This window comes from Phalacrocorax carbo, chromosome 21 (assembly GCF_963921805.1).
Source record: "Phalacrocorax carbo chromosome 21, bPhaCar2.1, whole genome shotgun sequence".
Classification (NCBI taxonomy): Eukaryota; Metazoa; Chordata; class Aves; order Suliformes; family Phalacrocoracidae; genus Phalacrocorax; species Phalacrocorax carbo.
Window position 1 is genome coordinate 2,293,380 of NC_087533.1, and position 23,306 is coordinate 2,316,685.

The following is a 23,306-nucleotide window of genomic DNA, read 5'->3' on the forward strand; positions in this document are numbered from 1 at the left end:
GTTTCATCCCAGCAGTGCCACATAAAGGAGTCCGGTAATGACGGTGTTCGAGAAATACCAACAATATTCCCTGCAGACATCAGCATCACGTAAAAATTGGTGGCTGTGGCTGGTCTTTGGCAGAATAGCCTTCTTGGTTTAGAAGAACTTTTTTTTAAAAAAAAAAAAAGCTGAAAAAAGTTATTTTGGTTTGAAAAACCACATGCTGCATATGTGCCTGTTGTTGGAGGGGTTCCCGTGGAAACATTGCCGGTTGCACAATAACAGGATACGTGCACTGCTTCACTATTAACATATATATTAATGGCACATTAAGGAATTCCGTAATCGTATGACACAAAAGACAGTTCTCCATGCAGTGATCATGCAGTCTATTAATGGGAAACATCTTCAGCAAGCTGTGAGATAATAACGCTCCTGCCTCCCCTTGTGGCTTCCGTTGGAGGACTTGCCAGACCATGCAACAACCTTGGGTGGTAGATACTATCATCCTCATTTTGCATGTGGGGAAAACAGAAGTCCGGTGAGATTCAGGGACTTGGCTGAGGTTGCATGTAAGGGTTGGAAAGGCTACGCCTAATGTCCTCTTTCCCCAAAAACCACGTCTTAGTGAACAGAATTTTGTTCTTTTGGTCCCTTATGGGGCAGGTGGGAGTAAATAAAGTTGGTGGGAATGAGACAATATTCCCATCAGCCTGGAGTTGTTCCTGATGGTAGCGGGAACTGTGCACCCACGCACGCGTGGAGGGAAGAAAGGGCTGCGATGTTTTTTGCATGTTGACTTTTATGATTGGTATTTAAATGAGATTATCGAGTCACAGAGGTACCTGTGGAACACGGCGACACTGCATTCCTCAGTGGCAGGTGCCGTAGGAGAATCGGAGGTAAATAGATGTGCTGATGAAAGCAGGAGATGGGTGACAACCAAAGCTTTGACTCAAAGCCCTCCAAGCCTTGGGGTGAGGGAGGGTCTCCTATTTGGATCTCTAAATCAGAGCATTTCTAGGGGCGTGTTTGTAGTTCTGGCTCTAGGAGCTGTCGGAAACAGGTGTCCTTCTAACGTTTCTGTCCATAATGGCATTAAGTCACAACTGAAGCCAGCAGAATTTGAGCACTGTAGAAACCTAATTCAATCCAGTATGATTAATTAGGGCCTATCTCCACCCTAAGTCTAACCTGTATTTTTTTGGAGGTGTGGAAACAGTGTCTCCTTGGCTGACTTCCTATCGGAACAGAAAAAAAACCCAGACACTAATGTCTGGCATGAGTGAGGGCTCTTATTCTTTGGAGGTCGGGACAGCTAGAGCTCACCAACTGGAATTTCTGGCTTATCCTTCCACCAGTGCTGTGGTACAGGCGGCCTGGTAGCTGGGAAACCTTGTCATCGCTTTTCTGACATGTAAGCGATTGCATGCCTCCAAAGCGCTTTGAGACTCTAAGGTTGACATTTTGCTCATGGAACTCCTTACTCTGGGTGCGTCCATTTTGAGACTGCCCGTCCTTGAGATATTCTTCAGCTTGCTTTTTGAGATTAGATTAATTTCAATAGGAGTGAAACTTGTTTTGTGCTTGAGCTGGAAAAAAAAAAAACCACCACCCACCCTGAAATGAATGGGCTGGCTCTCGGCTACTAGAAATCAGACTGGTTTTGACGCTGGGGGCTATGCAAGTTTGTACAGACTGAAGTTTTGGTGCAGACAGTACACCCTGGTATAGGGTGGACTGAGCTGTTGAGTCCTCTAGGTCCGTCTCCACCGAGCAATTGGCTATTCCGCTTGTTGCTTACCTCCGTTTCCCTGCTACAGACCAACCCCGTAGCTGCCTTGTCGGCTCTGCTTGTGTTTTCATCCACCGGTTATACTCTGCCATGAAAATACGTGTGTAAGGCTGCAGTCTGACGTGATCTTTCCATGATGTCTGTGGTAGTGAATGCAGCTTTCCGTGTCCTCACTCACTCCTGGGCCACAGGGCAGGCTCATTAAGCACAGATGTTGAAGTGAGTGGAACATCAGTTTGCCTGGAGACTTGGGGTGTAACTGATGGTAGCATCCCACCTGCCCATATCCATACTGGGTAGTCACGGCTGCAGGTAGAGGCAGCGACGAAGCCGTGTGACTGAGGGTTCTTGCAACATCTTCAGCTCATGGCTAACTTTATGCGATGTAAACAGTCCTGAAGTCAAGGAAGCTGCATTGGGAATAAGGTTGCCAGCACAGATTTTTAGCAGTGTTGCAGAATGGTTTGCAATGAAAAGTTTCTATAAACTGGAAATTCAGCTGTATCACACCCACCCCCCTTCCCCGCTTCCAAAAAGTGAAAGCTTAGCTGTCCTTGATTCATTGTGTTTGGGTTAAGATTCAGTCCCTGGGGTGACATGGGTGTGCTGTTATTTGATGTGGAGGGAATAAAAATAGCTTTGCCCTGTGCTGACGAAAGCTGTGGCATAGTCTTTGTCAGCTTATTCAACCAAAAAGACCAGGTTTGGAGGAAATCCGTATTTCAAGGTGCTCTAGATTCTGATAATAGGGTTTCAGCTTCCTGGAGTAATACTGTGATGTGCATTATGCTTAGCTATACTCTCTGTATATGTCTCTCCTCCTTCCCCAGCCACAAGAGCTGGGTTAAGATCACTGATCTAATTGGCAAACACAAAGGATAGACAGGCTGTGAACAAAACCTCCTCATGTATCATTTGCATCCTTCTAAATTGCATTGTTTGTGCAGCTGTTCAGCCAAATCGTCCACAGAGTTTATTTTTGTCCATAGAGGAAACAGAGATGAGTTTTCTCTCTGTTAGGGCAGGTGCAAGATCAAAGAATCATATATGCAACTTAGAGAGACCAACCTCTCTGCTAAACGCGACCTGATGGGGGCAAGATTATTAATAAAGCAACCCTTGAGATGATAAGTCACAATTATAAGAGGCAAAGGCTTTGCCATGGTGTGACAGGTCTCCTTCTGACTTACTTGCTGAAGTCCCCCATTCATTTCAGTGTGAAGGAAAAGAGGGGGGTGTCTGTGTATCTTAAACACTGATCTACTATTCCCCTGAGAAGAAAAAAGCATTTTCCAAAAGATCCATCAGGCAAAATTTACAGAGTCTGGTGTTTAGAACCAATTGAACTTTCTTTCTTCCCACGTGTCACTCACCAGAGTGTTTTAGAGGCTCAAAGCAGGAAGAGGTAGTGATATTTATGGCAAGCTTTTTGCTGGAGCTCACACAAGGGTGGGCTTGAGAAACCTGAAGAGTGCTTTTGTGTGCACGGCTAGTCAGCTGTCCACTGCCACTGTTTGCTTATGGATGTTGCGATAATAATTAACAGAGCAGGAAGTAAAGGACCAATTGATTTATGCGTGCATGGCATTATGCATTTGAACTTGGACAGAAATAGTGAAATCCTGAGAGAAGGCAGATTTATTTGTCAAATGTGTAAGGATGTAAGAATGGTCATAATGTGTCAGTACAAAGTCCATATAGACTCGTATCTTGGACGGGGGCCAGTACGGGATGCTTAGGGAGCAGTATAAAGAACAGAATGTGACTTACCCTTCCATTAAACTGTACCCTCTCAGCTCTGATGATCTGTTTCTAGATCTAAGTCCAAATCTTGCTCCTTGACCGGTGACACCATCTGGACAGAGGGTTGGATTTGGCCCTCTACGTTTCTCCCCAGCGTCCCGAGATGCCTAGTCATCTGGCTGCCATCAACAGACAGAAACTTGTTGCAGCTTAAGCTTAGACACCCTGAGAGTTGTGTCGTCTTGGTGCAGTGTTTCTCCTCCACCCCCAATAGACAAGACCAGAGACTGCCTGTAAATCCATTCCTTCTAGCTATTTGGTTCTGTAATCTTTTGGCTGCTTCGCTTGCTAAATCTGGGTCCGAACGGGTAATGAGCTCTAGAGTTGAGTCTTATCCTCGGTAATGGAGGAAACATTTGGCTGGAGTATTTAATGTGACTTAGTTCAAAAGAAAGAGCTTCAAATTGAAGTTGGCTTTATGGAGCCAAAGCATCCCTCGATACAGATATGGTAAATGAGCTGGTGGCTTGTATCCCAGTAACTTCCCTGCACCGTGTGAGTGCTGTGGTTTATGGAGATGTGCTCATGTTTATTTCTCTGGGACTAATGTGGCCTGGTCTTAAAACTCCCTCAGAGCCTGAACAGTAAGGGCCTGGAATGAAGGTTCGTGTCCAAACCCACAGTCCGTTTGGAGCTGTTTCCAGCCATGATGGCCTTGGGCCCATATAGCCTAATAGGAGCTATTAGAACAGGTCTGCTTGGGTTCAGAGCACCTCCCTTCCCACCGAGTAGGATTTAAAGGGCTCATCTGCTAAAGAAGAGGAATCCCAGACAGAATCACTTTTCTGTAGCCTCAGACAAGGAGCAGAACCTCTCTGAGCCATGCTCAGTTTGCCTGAAGAGTGTGGATTTGAGGCAAGGCCTCGAAGACTTCTTGAGTGCTGGCCAAATGGATTCTTTAAATGCTTCTTTAAAAAAAAAAATCTTTATATATAAATTTTCGTCTTCGTTGAGGATCTGACAAGGTCCTGGCAGACTCCCCTGTTTGAGAGACAGCCTGGAAGAAAGGCCTCTGTGTGCAAGAACAACCTATAGCACCCAGGTGGTGCTTGCTTTTGTCTTTCCAGCAATGGAGAAGAAAGTCAGCATCTAAGCATCGCCATCCTGTGATGGCAGGAAACCTCGGCGGAGGGACTAGCCCCAGGCCAGCAACGCAGCCAGGTCTTTCGACTCCAGGTTCAATGCATTCCTACCTCCTCCCCCACCAGCAGGGCCCCCGAACAAAGCCAGCTTGTTATAATGGTTATCGCCAACCCTGCCAGAAGAACCCTGGTGCCGTCCTTCAGGGATCTGGCATCCCTGGGGACACTGATGCTGTAGGTGGATTTTTGGATTATGTTTGTAAGATAGGTGATCGCCCCACATCCAGTCCTGTCTAAGGCAGGGTATTATACATCTGCCAGTGGCAGCAGGGAGTGAGACAAGTTCTCGTTCAGGGAGGCTCGTCATTTTTTCAAGGCCAATTACTTACTGTGTGTACAGTGCCTTGAACATGTAAAAAAGCACAATATAAATGTCATTATTAAGTAAGGATTAATTATCTTTCTGGTTAGTTTTTGGGAAGGCCTCCGGCATGCATGCCTCTGATGCATCCCAACTTATTAATTACTGTTATTATGTAGAAGTTATACAGAAACATTACGTTGATAAATTGCTGATGGGGACAGGCTTGAAACAGAAAACCTGGATCTCGCAGCTCCAGGTACTGAGGAAATTTCACTTGTGGCTTTGAAATCAGGCTAAACTTGACCGCAGATCTAAGTGCCCCACAGCTTGGGGGACAGCAGCTGCAGCTTGTGTCCAGCTCCACTCACCTCTGGTTAGCTGGACAGGTAGTTGCATGATGAGAGATGTAATATGTTATATTGATTATTATAGAAGTTAACGTATACAGACGTAAGGGGTTTTGTTTGCAACCGACTTAGCTGAAAACCTGCTCCCTCAAAAAAATGTGGTTGAAAAGTGATAGTTCTCTAATGTGCCTAGGGAAGGTAAAATAGGACTCCTGGATGAGCCCTGATTTTCCCCCACCTAAGAAGCTGTTGTCAAAAATTACCATTTGAAATGCGCCACTTTTCTCCCCCCACTTACACTTGGCTCATCACAGAAGGTATAGACTCCTGAAGAATTGGCTTTCAGTCAGAATGCCCTAAAAAGGTTTGGTTTTGCTGCGCTAAAATTAGCTGCACTAACTTTAATTTCTGTTTTTTCTTTTCCTACTGCGGACACATGCAGGTGAAATCCTGGCTCCACTGAAGCTGATGGGCATTTTGTCATGGACATCAGTTGGGTCTGGATTCTCCCACAAAGGAGAGAAGCCATTTGCTCCCAAGCAGACATTTTGCTGTGTAGCTGTGTTGCATTTAATTTTTGCAAGACTCGTGGTCCTTGTCGGGCTACTAGGGCTCCTTGAGTTGAAGTGTGGCAATAGAATATGGTGTGAACTCTGCCCGCAACCTTTGATGATGAACAGTTAGACTTTGCCCTAAGGAACCCTGCTCAGCGCTATTGTGGAGCACCACCAGTGTCGCGTCATGCTCCAGTTCTGCACTTAGATTTCAGGCTTTATTTTTCAGGATTGACTGCCTCTGTGACGCTCATGATTCCCATGGAGATTTTGGCTCTGGGCATTTGGGCTGAGTCTTGGGACTATTTTTGGAAGCTTTCAAAATGTCCCAGAAGTGCCCTTCACCTCTGCTCACGTGCACAGACTTTGGCTTTTGCTTAGCTACGACTGGTTTCCACATGTAACCAAAGAAAAAGTGAGCTAGTAGAAAAAGAGAAATAAAAACAAATAAAGAAAAATCTCCTCTCTCCAAACAGGGCTAGCTCTCAGTTACGTGACCGAGCTCTTAGGTGCGGAGATGCTGGAGAAGAGGAACGGCAATAAAGAGCATTCTCAAGCATTCCCAGGTCCAGAATTCCTGTTGAATATCTAATAGCCACAGAAGGATCTGATTATAGCATTGAGATATGGCACTTTTAAAGGGTCTGAGGATTGCATGCAGGTTTTCCAGCTATTTCAACATTCAAAGAGTGGTAGGCTCTGTAGAGTTGTCTTACAGTAAGACTGGAAAGAATGAGAAGAGAATCAATGTCTGAACTGGTTGATATGAATGATTCCTGACAAATTATCTGTCAGCACCTCTCTGGCCAAGCTTTGTTTGACGGGGTTGCTAAAAACATTTAAGTCCATACTTAGGTACCACCTCTGGGCTTGAAGCTCAGTTGACTTGTGCAGGGGACACCCTCAGGAAGATCTCGTGGCTATGCCTGGACTTCCAGCCCATTAGGAGAGGATACAAGAGGGGCAGCTAGCTCTGAAAGACCATCTGTGTCAACATGTTGCAAGGGCTGCACCATGCAAATACACCGACTCATGTCTTGGAAGCTGTCAAGCTGTCAACACAGCGTTCACAACCCAATTAGCCCACCTCTGTTCAGGCCATAATTAGCTCAGGTGTAATCATAGCCTGGCGTGGCTATGCTGCTTCCCGTTCTAGAGATGGCTGAGGGATCTGTGCGCAGAACCATGCTGCATAGTGTAAACATCATCCAGGTCATTTTTTTAACTCGGGATTCAAGCATTTGTGGGCATCTAGGAAAGGGCTGCATCTTGGGCTGTTTGCAAGGAGGCTGGGGGTCCTGCCAGGGGAGGGAAAGTCGCCTTTCCAGGAAAGACAGGCCTGGGGAGACACTGGTCCCATGCTCAGGGTGCTGGGGGGCAGCAGAGGGGAGGCAAGGACATGCAGGAAGAGGCCCCCATGTCTGGGGGCTGCTCGGTGCCTGAGCCTGGTATAGATGGAGCAGAGAAGGCTTAAATCCAATATCAGCAAAACCAGGTGGGGTAAGGTCTAACCTGAGAGCGAGAATTGCTTTACTGCCTTCAGTGGGGTTTCTGGTGGACAAGAGAGATGCTGCAGGTCCGTGTGGCACATGCTGGCTGAGGAAGCTAAGCAGAAGGAGCACAGCCCTTGCGTAAGAGTCATGTTAGGTTCCTGGTCAGCCTTCAGCTAGCTCTAACAACCACAGAGGAGCCCACACAGACCTGAGAGGACATCCTGTGTCCTGGGGTACACAGCGGGTATCTGGCTGTTGTCTTCAACCAGTTGGCTCCTGGGCCATGTTGAGTTTCTGGCTTGTACCGGCTCCACGCTCAGCTCTGGCTCCGGTGGTGAAGTCCGTGGGAATGGCATTTCTCACCTTTTGGGGATCTGTGGTGGAAAAAGTAGATGTAATGCCCCCCCCACTGAAAAAACTGTGTATGGTTCAACTTATTCTCAATGTTTCCTTGCTTCTTTTGCTTTCTTTGCTTCACTCGGGGCTGGCTTCTTCCTTTCAGTAGGCTGCCCGCTCCTTTGGCAAAATGAAGTTCTCTCCTAAATGAACTCTACTTCTTCTTGGTTCCCTTTTGTTTTGACATTCAGGAGATGGCAGATTTATAGACCTTCCTGAGTCGTAAGTTCATTTGCTTTTATTATTTACCTTTCACTGCAGCCCATTCCGAGTGAGATTTCATTCTGCCTCCGAGCAGGGCTGACCTGCCAAGAGGAGATGATCCATAAATCTTTCCTTCCTCTTTCTTTCCAAAACAGAATTAGCTGAGTTTGCCTAGGAGGGAAACTGTTCTGCCATTGCCGGCGGTCAAACAGTGCAATTAATTAGTGCTTTCCCTTTTCTCTCTAGTCTGTGTCTGCTGGGGTTGAAAGTAAGCCACGGAGGAGGGAGGGGGAAAAAGAAGGGGGAAAATTTGAATTATTTATTTTTAATTAAAACCTTTGCAACGTGATCTGTTGCAGTGGTGATGTACCTATTGCATCATATCTCATTTAATGGAAATGCCCCAGCAGCCGAGCGGAGCTGACTTCAGGTTGGTCCGATGAAAAGCAAGTGTTCCCAATTCCTGCTCATGGAGCTGGAGCCAGTGCGGTGAGGCCCCTTGCCTTCACACCTGGGCTAAGAGGGAGCAACAGGCCGACACGCTGCAGATTTACGCCTGGGGTATCGGCTTGTTTTGGCTAGTAAAGACTGACTTTCCTGACTGAAACCTTCTGGAGAAGGTGGGATGAATTCTCCGTCCTTCTTGGTGTTACTGCTGAAAAGGAAAAGAAGTGAGAAAGAAAATATCTTTGGATACGTTAGATCATGATACGTTTCTACGACAGAGTCCAGGGTTCTTCTAGACCTGCGTGGCTTGAGTAAGCCCATTCATTTCAGGGTGGTGTGGTCGGTGCATTGTGCAAGGGGCAGGTCTGTTATTCCCTGTAGAGCGGCTGCCAGCGTGGCCGGATTTAAATAGCAAAGCAAAATGTTTTCAGATCCTTGGAAAACACTCTGCAGATCCAATGTTCTTTTTATTTTTAGCTCTTGGTTCATTTTAGCAACTGAGTGGCCAGATGTTAGCTGTATGGAGATGGACAGAAATAAGAGCTTTCTTGTTGCTTGAAATTGGGACTATTCAAATGCTTTGTTTAAGCATAACTACAGGGAAACTTCTGGTGCTGAAGCACTGCTCCCTCAGTTGGGCATGGTACGAAGTACGGATTATGCTAATGCTTCCCAAGTATTTGAGAAGTATTCAGCAGCAAAGTGAGCCTGAGACGACCCTAGACTTTGGGGTGATTAAGACTATTCTAACAGATAAAACTGGGACTTCTCTGTATAAAACCACACAGTAAGCGATTGCTCTCCCTGTGAAGAGCATTGAGACCTCCTGAGTCCTAAACCACTGGCAGCTTCACCACCGGACTGTGCTGCCTCTTGATTGTTTCAGATGCAGACAATAAAACACTTGAGGTTTGTTGCCAGGGTCACAAACTAATTCCTCATTTTTTTTTCTCGTTTATGCTTTTTGGTTTTTCAAGTGCAAAAGACCAGTGGGTCAGGATTGGAAAAGGTGCTTGGACAACAATGCAGGGAAGTATGTGTTCGGCTGAAACTGTTCTGAAAGGCAGGTACGGAAAGGAAGAGCGCTTCATTTCCATCCCTTCCCATTTTGGGAGACAGAGCATGTCACAACAGTGCTGAGCAGACGGGAGCAGCTTGCCAGCATTTAATTTGTTAAAGATTAAGAAATTATTCCATTCTTACAATACCATGTCAGTCTAGAAATACCTTTGAACTCTGGAGGATGTGAAATTTAGATCTAGCCTCAGATTTCATAGTGTTTGGAAGCCAAGACTGTATCAAGGCAAGGACTGTACGGATGGTTTAAGGGGAGTCGTGTTAATAGTGTACCTAGAGACGATGGACTGGCTCCACTTCAGCTGCCTTTGAACTTTGGGATAACTAGATCCAGAACAGGATACCAAACTTAGGCTTTTTCCTTTGTGATCTAGAAGCTAGCTAGTGCAGTGCAGAGGCTAGCTGTTTCTGGTTTACTCTATTCGCAAGGATATTGACTGCTAAAGCATTGCCCCCTTTCCAGCCCAGAAAATATTGCCCCCAGAAAATATCTGCAGCCTTGAACCCCACGTCTTTCTCTAAATGCTGTCCTTACTCCATGCCCTAACCATCTTGTGTCCTCATCAGGCTGAGGGCAGAAAGCTGAGAAGTCTTGTATGCGGCCGGGCTGAACATCAGCAGATGCTTTCATTATTTATGATGGTTTCTAAAAGCACTGTCGCAACTGTTGGTGTCAAACCATAAGCAAAGGCTTCTCTTACGAGCACAAATGATAAATTCATATAAGACGCTTGGTGTCAACAGCCTCACAAATCTGTTCGCCACCTGGAGCTCGAAGCAGCTCAGCAGTTGCAAACCACTACTTGCACAGAAGTAGAACAGCGGTTTCAGAAGCGCAGTAAGTAAATACGTGTCCTGACGCGGGCACCAAAAATAAGCATGTGCTGAGCTTTTCTGAGCATTTGCCCAGGTCACAGCTGCTGGCTGCTGAACATTTCGGAAAATGTATCCCCTCATTCAGGTGCTCAGCACTTGAAAACGTGGACCTGAACAACTCCAGCGTCAGCTGCTTCTCTAATAACCAACCACTGTTTTAGCCTGCAAAAATAGCCAAGTTCTCGCTGCTGATCTTGGAAGGAGGAAAGCAGTTCTTTTATTCCTGATCCTACCTGATTATTAGAAAAATAGCCTGAAGAGACTTTCCCCTCTTTGATGGAGGCAGATCTTAAGCTCTGGGACCATTGTAGCTAGCCTCCCCCCAGTCCAAGCTGTCCCACGTGCTGCTACCGTGCCATACGGGAAAGCAAATACCCCCGATTGCTCTGATATCAAACACCTTTTTCTGACCTCCCTTGAAGAGAGTTCCTTGTAAAAATACTTTTGTCCAGAGGTTTCAGTCACTTGGAGCCTTGCAGGGGTTTCTGAGCTCTGGTGATTTATTACTCCTTAGTAACCTTGTGGTATATGGAGAGCCCTGCTGGAAATATACAGGGGTACAAGGGTAAAAGTATCAATTAACCGGTGATGTGGTGCCAAAAGCCACCCATGTGCAAGGACAGGAATGGGGTTTCAGGCTGTGAGATAAGGCTTGGCTAGTGAACCTGCAGGGGAGCAGGAGCTGTGTGCTGGGAAGGTTTGAACCAGGACCCCCAAACAGCAGGGTAAGGGTATATAACAAGGCTGGACCCACTCCTGTATGGTGTGTGAGCTAAAGCATCGGTTTTCAGCCTCCTTATTCGGAGCAGGTTGGGACTGAGATCCCTGAAGTCTCTTTTATAGCCTCCGTGAGCAAGAGCAGCAGTGCAGAAGGGCCACGTCCCAGGACTGCTGCCAGATGCGGACCATCAGCGCACCTCATCGCTCACCCAGGAACGTCTCTTAGGGTGGAGGTGGCTTCAGGCTTCCTGCCCAGGGCCCTTGCAAGGGAGGTGCCCTACAAGAAGGGAAGAGGGGCTGATTCTTTTTGGCAAATTTGGCTGAAACAGAGGAAGTTGCCTGTTCCGTTCGTGGGTCAGCGTTGCTTTTACCATCCCACGATGGCAGAAACTAGCTGTAGTGGCTACTGGGAGGAGGCTATAGACTACGGGAGCAGGATGTGTTTTACCTTCTGTGCAGCTGGCTGGTGTCAGTGCGTGCATAAATATCCGTGAGGGCAGAATTAGTCGTTTAAAGCAAAGGACAGCAGCGCGGTCTATCCTAATTTATGGTCTTTGAATAGCCACTGAGGTTGTAAATCAAGGCAGAATTTCTGCCAGGTTACTTGGTGATGTTGTCAGGCTGAAAAAAACCCACAGAAAGGAAAGGTAGATAACCCTTTACACAAGCTAAGGGTTGGCTTGGCAATTCTGATCTCATCCCTCAAGTACTCCCTTGGTGGTTTAAGTGGAATAATTTTAATTTAATGGCAATATTTTGATTTTTAGTGTTGCAGAGATGTGGAGGAGAAAACAACTCTTAAGTCCCAGTCTGCCTAAGCCCAGTCTGTAGTCACAGTCTTGCTTAAACCCCAGTGTGTTGGGATTTATAGTGTTTTGGAAATAGTTTTGCAAGCTTGCTTTGTAAGTGGCTGGATTTTGCACAACTTGCAGTGGTTGCAGAGAGAAGCGATGATCAACAAGCTGCATGATTCTTTGATGTACTCTGTGCACTGCAGCTTACCTGGGACCTGATTTATGCGATCACAGCTCAGGGGAGGAGGGTAAGGAATATGGGTCATCAGCAGGCCAGGCTGGCAACTCCTTTATTCCACTGCAACGAGTTACTCACCGAAATAGACTCATTGAGGTCTACAGATAATTATTTTCATTAGTGGTGATTCATATGAAGAGTTTCACAATCAGGCTTGCTGGTGTGATGTGTTCCTTTCCGCAGTGCCATTTATCAAAAGATCTCAGAATACTTTATGTACATTAAACTTTAATCCATGTTTTACCACCAGTGAAGTAGGAAAGGAGGATTGTTTCCATTTTGCAAATGAGGTAAACTGAGGTACAGAGCAAGAAAGTGACTTGCCCAAGACTCTGCACGTTGATTGCAGAGCTGTATGGAGTGCGATCTTGCAACGAGTGTACGCTTCCCGTACGTGGCCCTGTTTCCCTGCCCAAATTTTAAAGGAACGTTTGATTTCCTGGGGCTAAGGCTGAGCAGAAATCTGTCTATAGCTGTAAATTCAGAAGGTCTGATGTGAATCAGAACTTCCTCTAGTGTTTGGGAATGTTTAGATTTGTCATCCCAGACTGGCCCTGACCTGAAAGGGTTGGAGCAGAACTGTGGGGTGTTTTTTAGGGCTGGTATCAACTGGTTGGTATACGATGTAGAGCTAAGAGCTGGTGAAGAACTCTGCTTCCGATCTATTCATCCTCATCTGCCTGTGTAGTCAACGGGGTCAGTATAGACAGTGGAGGATGAAAGTGTGATTCATCTGACTCTTTCAGGTACCTACTAGAGGATGAGGTGAATTTTGACTGGAACTCATTGTCTGTCGCCTGTAAAGGGAGATTAAGTAGCCATCTCCAGGGAACCCTGTCCTAGTGTCTGTGGAGAAGCAGAGCGGCATGAATGGGGACGTTTCTTCATTTGCAGAGTTTAATCTCTTGTGGTAATTAGACAAATGGCTTCAATGGCGTGTATTATAATAGCTCCTAAAAAAAGGCAATGGAAACACAGGCCCTCCTTTCCCTGTGCTAGGGAAATGAATGTCAAGACTCACAGCCCGAGGAAGGCTAAACACCTGCAATTTGGGAGAAGGAGCAGGTCCCGAGAGGGAGTTGACTTGCTTGTGGTCATTTAACAAGTGAATGGCAGAGCCAGGGAAGGTATTCCTCTCTCCTTACTCTCTCCAGTGCTCCCATTACTTAACCATATTGCCACTGAACTGGCCTTTATCCACCTCTGCTTCCTTCCCTGCCAGGGTCCCCTTCTCTGAGGGCATACCCTCTCATCTCCGTCATCACCAGGCAGCCCTCCGTGGTCCCTCACCTCGTCCCAGCTGCCACCAGCTCCCGCGTGCTGCCAGCCCAGCCCTCCTCGGGGACTTCGAGCTCAGAGACACCTGCCAGCGAGACCCATGCCAGCAGTGAGTCGGAGGCAGAGCAGCCAACACCTCGGTTAAAAAAGCCACGCCGGAGTAGGACCATCTTCACGGAGCTCCAGTTGATGGGCTTAGAGAAGAAATTCCAGAAGCAGAAGTATCTGTCTACCCCTGACAGGTAGGTCAGCCTCTCACACCAGGAAAAGGAATGAGCAAAAGGGCTGCTCTGGCCCTGCTCAGCTGTTCCTACACCAAACGCTCCCTGGCTGCGGTGTGCTGCCTTCTTGCTCCACAGAGATGCCTCTGCCTTTGGCCAAGGACATGGGCAGATGACCAGATTCAGTTTCAAGGCTAACTTTTCCTCGGATCAAAGGTGACACAAATAGATTATATCAATGGAAATGCCACGTGGTGATGTATGTGCTTTCTAGCAGGCTCAGAGACAGGCAAGGGACAGAGCAGAATGCTCTCTGTCTTTCCCATTCCTGCTGCACGCTGGAAAAAAAGTAGAGCCTTGTCCCTCCTGGGATGTGGTGGTGGATGGCTGTGTCTCCATGGCAGCTGAGAGCTTCAGCTGGCTGCTGAACTAGCTTTCATCTAGCAAACTTGGGTAGCAACTCAATGAGAAGGTGGTGGCCTGTCCATCAGCCCGAAAACAGAGGGTTGCACAGGGTTTACGGCTACCTTGCAACCCTGTGAAGGCCCAGGCAAGTGACTTGTCTTTGTGAAGGAAAAAGCAAGTTCTCGGGGACTAGCTGGTACCAAATGGACAAACTGAACTAAGGAGAGGTTTTATCTTTTTTTAAAGGCTTTGAATCCTACTCCACAAATTTAAATTACAGGAAAAAGACCTGTCCAATTTTTATTCAGTCTGTGAAGCTGGAGAGGGTTTGAAAGGTACACCAGACCTTGAACCTCACAGATGGCAGTGTCCCAATATTTAAACTGGTTTTGAAGATCGACATTCTCCGCTCATACTGCCTGTCACCAAAGCCAAGGTTCGCAGCCAGACCAAATTTCATGGGCACAGCCAGGCTGTCTCGTAGAGTTTCAGAGTTCCTAATGCTCCTGTACTGACTCCTCAGAGGTTCACATAATCAGATGGTTGACACCATTTGATGAAGCACTTGAGGCTGTTAATTTTGTGCTTTGACTGTTCCTTGGCTTTGTAAGTGTCTGAGGCTGATGAGCAATTCCTGCCTGTGTACCACTTCCCCTCTGTTTGTTTCCTCGGGTTTCTAGGCAATGCTGCTTACGCTAACGTGTGTGGCAGGAGATGGTAACTGGTTGCAGGTAATCCAAGTGTGATAAGGCATGTGCACTAAGGCAAGAGTTAGTCAAGCAGCGTTTCCCTCTGTAAACTCACGGCTGGAAACGTGATGGCGAAGCGGTGGGTTGTGATCTGAATTCACTCGTGCAGCTTTTGGCCTGGACACAAGATTGTACTGCTTGGAGGGCAACCGAAGCACCTGGCTCGCTAGTAGCAAAGGAGTAAGCAGTACAACAGGATAATGCCTCTGCTTGATTCTGCTTCTCATATAACAGCAATAGTATCTTTAAGTCAACAGGATATCTCGCAGACATTATGCGGTGGCAAAGGCAGCAGGCAAACCAAGCCTGTAGGTCTAGAGTGAATCCCGAGTGCAGGAGGAAAGCGTGAATCCATGAGCGTGCGTCTGAGCACAGAGAGCTGGCGTGGGGTACGTAGGTGTTTGCAAACCTAAGAGTGAGTCTGACTGTCCTATGAGCCCGGCTGAAACAAAAGTTTTATTATGAAAAACTTGGCCCTGACAAATGTGTTTCCCCATCGGAAGGCAGGGAAATATTTTCCCAAAAGTTCACACAATCCAGAACACCTTGGCATGTGGCTCTGGGTTTGAGCCGTCCCACCTGCAGGACTTACGTGTCTCTGTGGGGCGCTTGCCCAGCGTTGTTGAGGATTTCCAACTCCGTCCCTTGTGCAACTCCGTGACAACACTGCCAGATGCATGGTGCTGTCACCTGTGGGGAAGGATAAAGAGTTACTCTGAGCTGCATTTGCTTCATATCCTGGGTTTTAATATAGAAATAATGACTGGTTTCACATGAACTTGCACAGGTTGGAGGTTTGTGGAGGATGAATCAGGATTATGGGCTGTCTGCCGCATATACCCTTAGGCTAAACACGCAAATAATAAATTCATTTATAAGCCTAAATTGCTTATAATAGCAGAATGCATAAGAAATTAATAGATTTAGATGTACTACTACTCCGTGAGAAATGAGAAAGTATTATTGTCCCCATTATGTAGGTAGTGAAGAAAAACTATGATACAAAGAGCAGCACTTTGAAAGGCAGACTGATGCTGGGTATCTCGGTTCTGACGTGTCTGCTTCGGACCCCATAGACCTGTTTTTCAGGGATGTGGTGCACCAGTAGCTCTCTGCTTCATATACAGACGGGGGGTGTCAGCAGCTGGAGTACAGCAGGCCTGTGTTTCAAAGACAGCAGGCAAACTTTGGCAACTTCTAGGCTCGCTCGTTTGTCCAGGGGTCACAGAGGAGAAAAGAGAACAGGTAGCCTGCAAACACTGAAATATTCTTGCTTCTTCCATAACAGCATCTATCTTTACATCGTAAACTCTCAGTGGTTTACCACTTCTGTCTGACCTTTTCTCGAAACAACAGACCAGAGAGACAAATAGCCATCTTTTCTGGCGGTCCCACTGTGGGATGCTCTTACAGTGCTGGATTGGCTGCATCTGAGCTCTTCTGCTCCGCCGTGAACTCATCTCAATGTCTGTCTTGTCTCCCAGGCTTGACTTAGCCCAGTCACTGGGACTGACTCAGCTCCAGGTGAAGACGTGGTACCAGAACCGTAGGATGAAGTGGAAGAAAATGGTAAGTGGTTTGTTACCATTTCTCCGTGGTCCTTAAAAACTGGTTTCAAAAGAACAGATTTGGAAGCTGAGCGTAGCATCAGTGACCTGTATCTTTTTATACCAAATTTTGTTTTATTCTTGATCACTTTGCTTAGAAACATACTCTTTTTTTAAAAAAAAAAAAAAAAAAAGAAGTTTATACTGCAACATATGTGGTGGGCCAGAGGGACCACAGGCAGTAGGAAGTATACATGGCAAAGGGATGAAAGAAATTAGAATGGAACAGAGGGAAGAACCAAAATATCTCCCTCACATTTTTGGCATTCCTGTGATCTTAATGCTTGTGGGATTGGTTATGTGCATAGCCAAAAAAGATTGTATTGCTCCATGGAAACCAATGTAGTTCTGAGAGCTAATAGCATTAATTCTTGCTTTTCATATCTTCCTTTCCCCTCTTTCACTTACTCTCAGCTTCATGGCCCTTTTCCAGTTAAAATGCTTTTAAAAAGGACAACTGTCCAATAAATCCTGGTGGGAACCATGATGCTGTGACATTCTCCAGTGGAGATGTTTATGATTTCTGGTCCGGGAGAGGAGATGCAGTTCTAGACCGTATCTTTGAATGCGTGTGACAGCTGCAGAAGTTGCTGCCACTTGAAACGAATTTGGGATTAGCTTGGATTGGTTGGAAGCGTCTGGTTGCTAAAGCGATGGTGTGAAGGGAGAGGGAATTAAACGTAGGAACAGACCTGTTTTGCTGACTCCCACCTTTTACACAGATGAGAGGGGTCTCATGTATTTCAGTGCAGAGGTTACAATAAGAACAACAATAATAATAATAACAACAGTAACAGTAATAACAGGCTATTTCAGAAGCCCAAGAGGCTGGGGGAAAGGCAGTCAGAAGAAATCCTGGCTAAGGTTTATGACTGTTCTTACTTGGGCTCTGAATAAAGCCAACACTCAGGAAAGGAACCAACTTCTGCATAAAATCCGTCTGTAGCGCTGAGGTCTGTGTGCATAGGTTGCTTTTGGGCCTCCCATAGGAACTGACTTGGACACCTCCGGAGTTTGGGGTGTCCTTGACGGTAATGTTAGCATTTCATTTTATTTATATGAGATAATGGGTGAGCTCACTCCATGAGTGCAGGGCGTTTCTATGAGTCCGAACTGGTGACCAAGCAATGGATTAACTTCGAGGGCAAAGCCAAGTTTCATCCTTCTCTAGAGGCTGTCCCACAGCAGTGGAGTTCAGATTGATCCTGACAGTTCATCTCTTTGCTCCAGGTGCTGAAGGGTGGACAGGAGGCTCCAACGAAGCCCAAAGGCCGTCCAAAGAAAAACTCCATTCCCACTTCAGAGGAGATCGAAGCAGAAGAGAAAATGAACAGCCAGGCTCAGAGTCAGGAGCTGGAGGGATCTCAAGCCCCCGAGGAGCCTACATTGACAGAGGAGAAGCCAGAAGTCTCTCTGGAGGCAGAGGAGTCTCCAGAACATATACCAGAGCCCTCCTCAGAGGAGACTACGCCGTTAAGTTAAAAGAGAAAGCAAGGAGCGGAAGGGGAAAAAAGAAAAGCAAAAAAAGAGAAAAGAGAAAAACCAAAACCAAATATATATATGTATATATATATATTTAAATATGTATGTAATTGTGTGTGTGTACATATATATATAAATATATATATATATATATGTAGACCTTGTGTATAAGTCTAAAGATTGGTCACTTTGTGCCTTTGGGAAGCAGCCGTCGTGGGCCACGGTGGAGCAAAGACGTCCCGTGTGAGTGGTGACGCGCCATCCCTCCTCCGGCGGTGTGCGTAAGCCTTCCCGCAGATAGTGACGGAGGCCTGAACGTGTTCCCAGAGAAAACGGCGCCTAGAAACCTGAGAGACAGCTCCTGGCAAGTAAAGGAGAAGCCCAGGGCTCCTTTCATGCTGCGCGAGGCGGACGTGTAGTGATACGACTGCGTTGGAGGGTTCAGTGTGTTCGCTTGACTTTATCCTTGCCTTTTAAACTAGTGCAAATGGATGGAATGCTTGGTCTGGTCTCAGATCAGGGACAGCAGAGACATGGGGAGCTCTGACAGCACCATTTCGTTGTGTAACCAGCACTTATTTCTGTTAGGGATGGGCCCAACTTAAACAGTTTTAGGAAGGAGTTCAGACCCATAGGATTGCTTTGGCCCAGTGTAAAGATCAAAGCTTCCGAAGCGAGATTCGTACCCGGGTCAGCACTGAGATTTCATCTCTCTTGGCTGTTTGGGTGCCGTGTCTGTGAATTTGCAGTGATCCAGGATAAAACTTCGAATGAGATGAGGGTTTGGATTTGACTCCGCTCCAAAAGCTTCGGGATGCTTGGATCTGGGATTTTTGCTTTGGGCCCACTTCTAAGTTTTGTAGGTTTTTTTTTAAAGAACATTTAAATGTGTTCAGGGTTTTGGGAGAACGACGGATTTGAGAAGTTGCTGCAGAAAGTTCGCGTTTGTTTAAGATGTGTGCCAAGAATAGATGTGCATCATGTTTCATAAAGTTTTGTTAAGGGTGCATTTTGCCCAAAGGCTGCAAGAGATGTATTAAGATAACCTTTATTTTTTAATTAAAAATTAAATATATAAATAAAGCAGTTGTTGTTGTTTCTCTTTCAGAATGCTAGACAGAGACTTTTCGGGGCTAGGTTTTTCTATTCTAACAAACCCTGGAGAAAATGGGAGTCAGCAGACTTTCCGTAACGCTGCTGTGCAGCAAGCGCTGCGCAAGCTGCCGCGTAGCACCTTGCTAAGGTAGGTGAGGGGTGTTGTTAGTGCCACCTTGTCACTGGGTGCAGATGAACACGCCAGAGTGAGAGCGCTGGTGTTCTAGCTATTTTCTGTCACCTCCCCTCCTGCAGTTATGCCTGGACATCCGATCAATGGGTCTGTGTGACCCTGTGAAGATGATTTCTTAATATCCCATTTTTGGGGTGGTGGTAATGATTTACACACGTAGATCTCAAGTGACTTATCCAAGGAGCGCCAAGGGGGGAGAAAGGATTTCTTCCCCCCCCCCCCAGTTTCTTGCTCAATGGTGTTTGGAAGACTTTCATTCCACCCCCGCGTTAGCTCTGCAACAGCACATGCATCTGCATCAGGTAATACTTACATGGCGCAACTCGAGCTGACTTCAACGAAGCCGGGGTGGGACGTTGCTCCGCTCACTCACTGGGCATAGCTGATGACTTAAGACACGGTGATCAGCTTTGAGAAGGCATCTACAGGTTTGCACCTAAGCCTAAAAAAAAGAATTCTCCAAAGGTGGTTGGCAAGAACCTTGGGAAATCCCAGGCTTTTCATGCCATTTAGCTCTTTCTATGGCATAGAGGGTTGGAAATGGGATAAAAGCTCTTCCTCTTGCCTGCTGTGTTGAAAATGCAGGCTGTGAGCTCCGAAGTCTTTCCTCTGCCATTAAAAAGCATCAAAATTCGTTTGTCTTTGAACCCTTGCTCTTTCCACAGAGCCCTGACATACTCATGACAGGGCCAGTGAGAGGCAAGGGTGGCGGGGCAGGATTTTGGCGCTTGTCTGGAGTTACGATGCAGTATCTTGTTGCACATTCTTTATCTGTGGATGCCTTTTTTTGTATTTCTTTTTCTTTCCAGAACTGTGCTTTAGTTCAACCGTATCTATTGGCCTTGAAATGGCACTTAATTTAAAAAAGGCCTATGGCCTGTTTATACAGGAATTAGATTAGATGGTCTATGAAATCTATAATCGTCCTCTGTTGTTCTTGGATAGTAGCATCAGCACTGTTATCTCAAAATAAAGTGTTTCCACAAGTCTTATATGCGGTAGTGCTCGGTGAGGGTGAAGGGAGCAATTTACTGGAAATAATTTGTCTAATGAGTTTCACCATCAGATTGCAAAAAAACTTTGCAAGAGTCTCTACTAGTTTATTTGGAAGCCTGAATAGTTCCCTAAATCAAATTTTGTGTGCGGATCATTCCGGAAACATAAAAAGCTGACTGCCAGGGAAGGCAGCGAAGATTTTTTTTGACTTCTCGGAGTTCAAAGTGGAAAGATGTTCCAGTAAATTTTTCAAAAACTTTTCAGAGGTGTATTTTACACGTAGCGTTTCGAAATTTCAGTATATAGCCTTTCCTTCAACCAAAATGTGTTCCATGAAATGGATAATGTGTGGGGGGTTTGTGGTTTTTTTGGTTTTGTTTCCTTTTTCTCATTTGGCACCCAGTGGATTTGTCTAATTTGAGGAATATGAATAGATTCACATGGCAGTGAGAAACGAAGAGTAGAAACGGGGAAAAAAATGAGTTCCTTGCCCTGAAATAGGAAGTGGTGTGTGGCGTTTCTGTGCAATCCAGCATGAAATCACAACATTTCAAAAAATTTCAAAGATACGTTTCTAAGGCACAAGCAAAGCAAATTTGGTCGTTTTCCAGCAAAGAGCGAGGTAAGTGTTACAAAATGACATTTCCCACCTTCCAGATGAAAATAATTGTTTCTGACTCAGCCCCGCTTTACAGTGGGAACAGTTCCAGTGGTTTTGGGTTTTTTTTTGTTAATCCCATTCTAATCGCTTATGAGTCAATCTGGGTAAAAATGCAATGCTCTAGCTGTCTGGGCTAGTTTTTAATGAGTCCATAAGACGCTGAAGATGTTTTTGTTCCTCTTTCGGATGAGGAGCAATTTTAGCATCTTGTTTTTCACCGTGATTATTTAGGTGCAAAATTAGCTCTTGCAATGCTGTCTGATACTTGCTCACACTGAATTACTCTCACTGACTTTCCCGATCACCTCCTGAACGTTCACGGAAAACACGTTCAGAATGCGCGTGTTTGGATGGAAGGAAAACAGCGGGGGAGAAATGGTAAAACCATTGAATTATTTCTTGGCTAAATCTTTTCATACTTGTCTGTTCTGTGTTACATCTGCAGCTGGAGAAAAAGACCTACAACTTCTAGTAGAATTGAACATACTGATCGCAGCCGTTGCTGGTAGGCAAGTGCTTCTTTTCCTCTTGTTTCTAGATTTTCCTCTGTTGGGCCTATTTTTGGTCTTGTCACTGAAATGCGAAGAATTGAGCCGCTCTTGCCCTTTGCTTTGGGCCGAGCTGGGACAGGCTTCAAGGCTGGGATGGAGAAAGCCTGGCTGCTCGAGTTCAGCCTTCAAAGGGGGCTGTGGTGTGTTCTGCAGTGACACCCAGCTCTTGTCGATGTCAGCTGTATTTGCTTCGTGCTCCTGAGGCCCACAGATAACATTGCAAGTCTCGCTTTGGGCACGCGTAGCCAACGTGGACCACTATCTGCAGGCAGTAATGAGGAAGTCTGCACAAAAAGGCTTCACCTTTACCAACAGAGTGACAGTGAAGGGCTTTCCAAGTGCCTTCCCGAAGATAGTTTTATATTTTTTTAAGAGGTTATTGCTTGTTCTGTCTCCCAGGCACCAAGATCTGCCCTAGGACTGCTTGTCACTTACTGACCGGAGACATGAGCCCTTGAGGTTGAACCTTACTGATGTTGAGGGGTGTTTGGCTTCCAGTTCTAACAGCAAGGAACAAGCCCCGATGTCGAAATCAGAACTCCCCTACAGGGATGGAAAGTGCTCATATCCGGAGTTCTGGCTGGGACCCACCTTTTATTGTACCCACTGTTTAGGTAATTTTGCAAAGCACTGAGCTCATCCTGCAAGGTGTTAAGTTCCCCCAGGTCCCAGCAAGGATGAATGGGCTTTCATCCTGTTTTGCAAGGGGCAAAAAAGTATGTATTCGTTTAACTTCAAGCCAGTACAAAGAAATTCGGTGTTTGGGTGGGTTTTCAGCTTCCCCTTCCCTCCATCACGTTTCTTCAGCAGCAAAATGGAAAAGGGCAGTAAGAAAGGAATGAGTGAAAAAAAGAGGGTGTGAAAGAAAAAGCCAAAGCTGAAAAGCTTAACTGTATCAAACTACATGAAAAATAAAAACTAGGGGGGAAAAATCATGTTGAAAAGTCAACTTTTTTTTGTAAATTTTGACAGCTCTGGTTCTGCAAAACTGAGATTTTTCTGGAGTTTATACATGCAAGGATGGTGAACCACAGGTTTTTCTTAAGTTTCTTCTTATGCTATGTAAGTTAAAATGTAGTTGAACAAACAGTTGGATTAGACATAGGCTGTGATACAGGATTTGGGCCCAAATATGTGTCTTGGCAAAGGCTTGGTGAAGCCTAGAACCCATGGAAGCTTAGATGTTGGGCATGAACATCCTATGAGAAACTCGCTCCTCTTTCTTCCCAAGGTCTGGTACTTCCCGGTGGGATTTATCAGGTTTTACTCTAAACTGAAGAATAGGAGGTTGGGGGGCATACACCTTTGGAGCACGGCAGCTTTCATTTTTTGACAAGAGTGGCACATTGCAGACAGTTGCAATTCATCGCTCTTAAATTAGTGATGTTTGGTTAAATTGACAATCAAAAAACCCATTAAAAAACCGCAAACCCAGCTTGTTGCTTGTCTTGCGCTCTAGGAATCCATAACTAGAGACTAGGTTTAGACTTTGAAGTCCTGGAGTTAAGGTTCGTGAGGATGTTTTTCAGTGCAGGGATATGAACCCTAAAATCAAAATATATTTTTCCCTAACAAATATTTTTTGGTTGCTTTTTTTCTCATGGGTTTTTTTTTTTTCATGACCAGATACCCTGTGATTTCTAGGCTTTCCCCCCAATTCTAATCCCTTCCCATGCTGTTCATTTCCTTGAACGCGCTGTCCCAGCACAATGGAATAATTACATCTCGGCATGGCAGTAACTGCTAGGAAGGAAGCCTCTTATCGCTGCTGGGATCCGTAGGTGCCAAAAGGGAGAGGTGTACTGCCAGGCAGTTGAGATGGAGAGAGTTAACCCCCCTAGGCTGTTCTGACACATCATTAACTGCTGGAAACACTGAAGCTCTTGTTCTGTCAAA

The 23,306-nt window shown here is 45.9% G+C and overlaps 1 protein-coding gene across 1 annotated transcript in view; it reads left to right on the forward strand.

Moving 5' to 3' along the window:
- Positions 1–18,997, forward strand: part of BARX2 (BARX homeobox 2) — a 35,856-nt gene extending 16,859 nt beyond the window's left edge. The window contains exons 2-4 of the mRNA XM_064470926.1: positions 13,395–13,692; positions 16,310–16,394; positions 17,663–18,997. Coding sequence (XP_064326996.1) covers positions 13,395–13,692; positions 16,310–16,394; positions 17,663–17,914 — 635 coding nt within the window. The 3' untranslated portion in view covers positions 17,915–18,997. The remainder of the gene's footprint in view (positions 1–13,394; positions 13,693–16,309; positions 16,395–17,662) is intronic.
- The last annotated feature ends 4,309 nt before the right edge of the window (positions 18,998–23,306 follow it).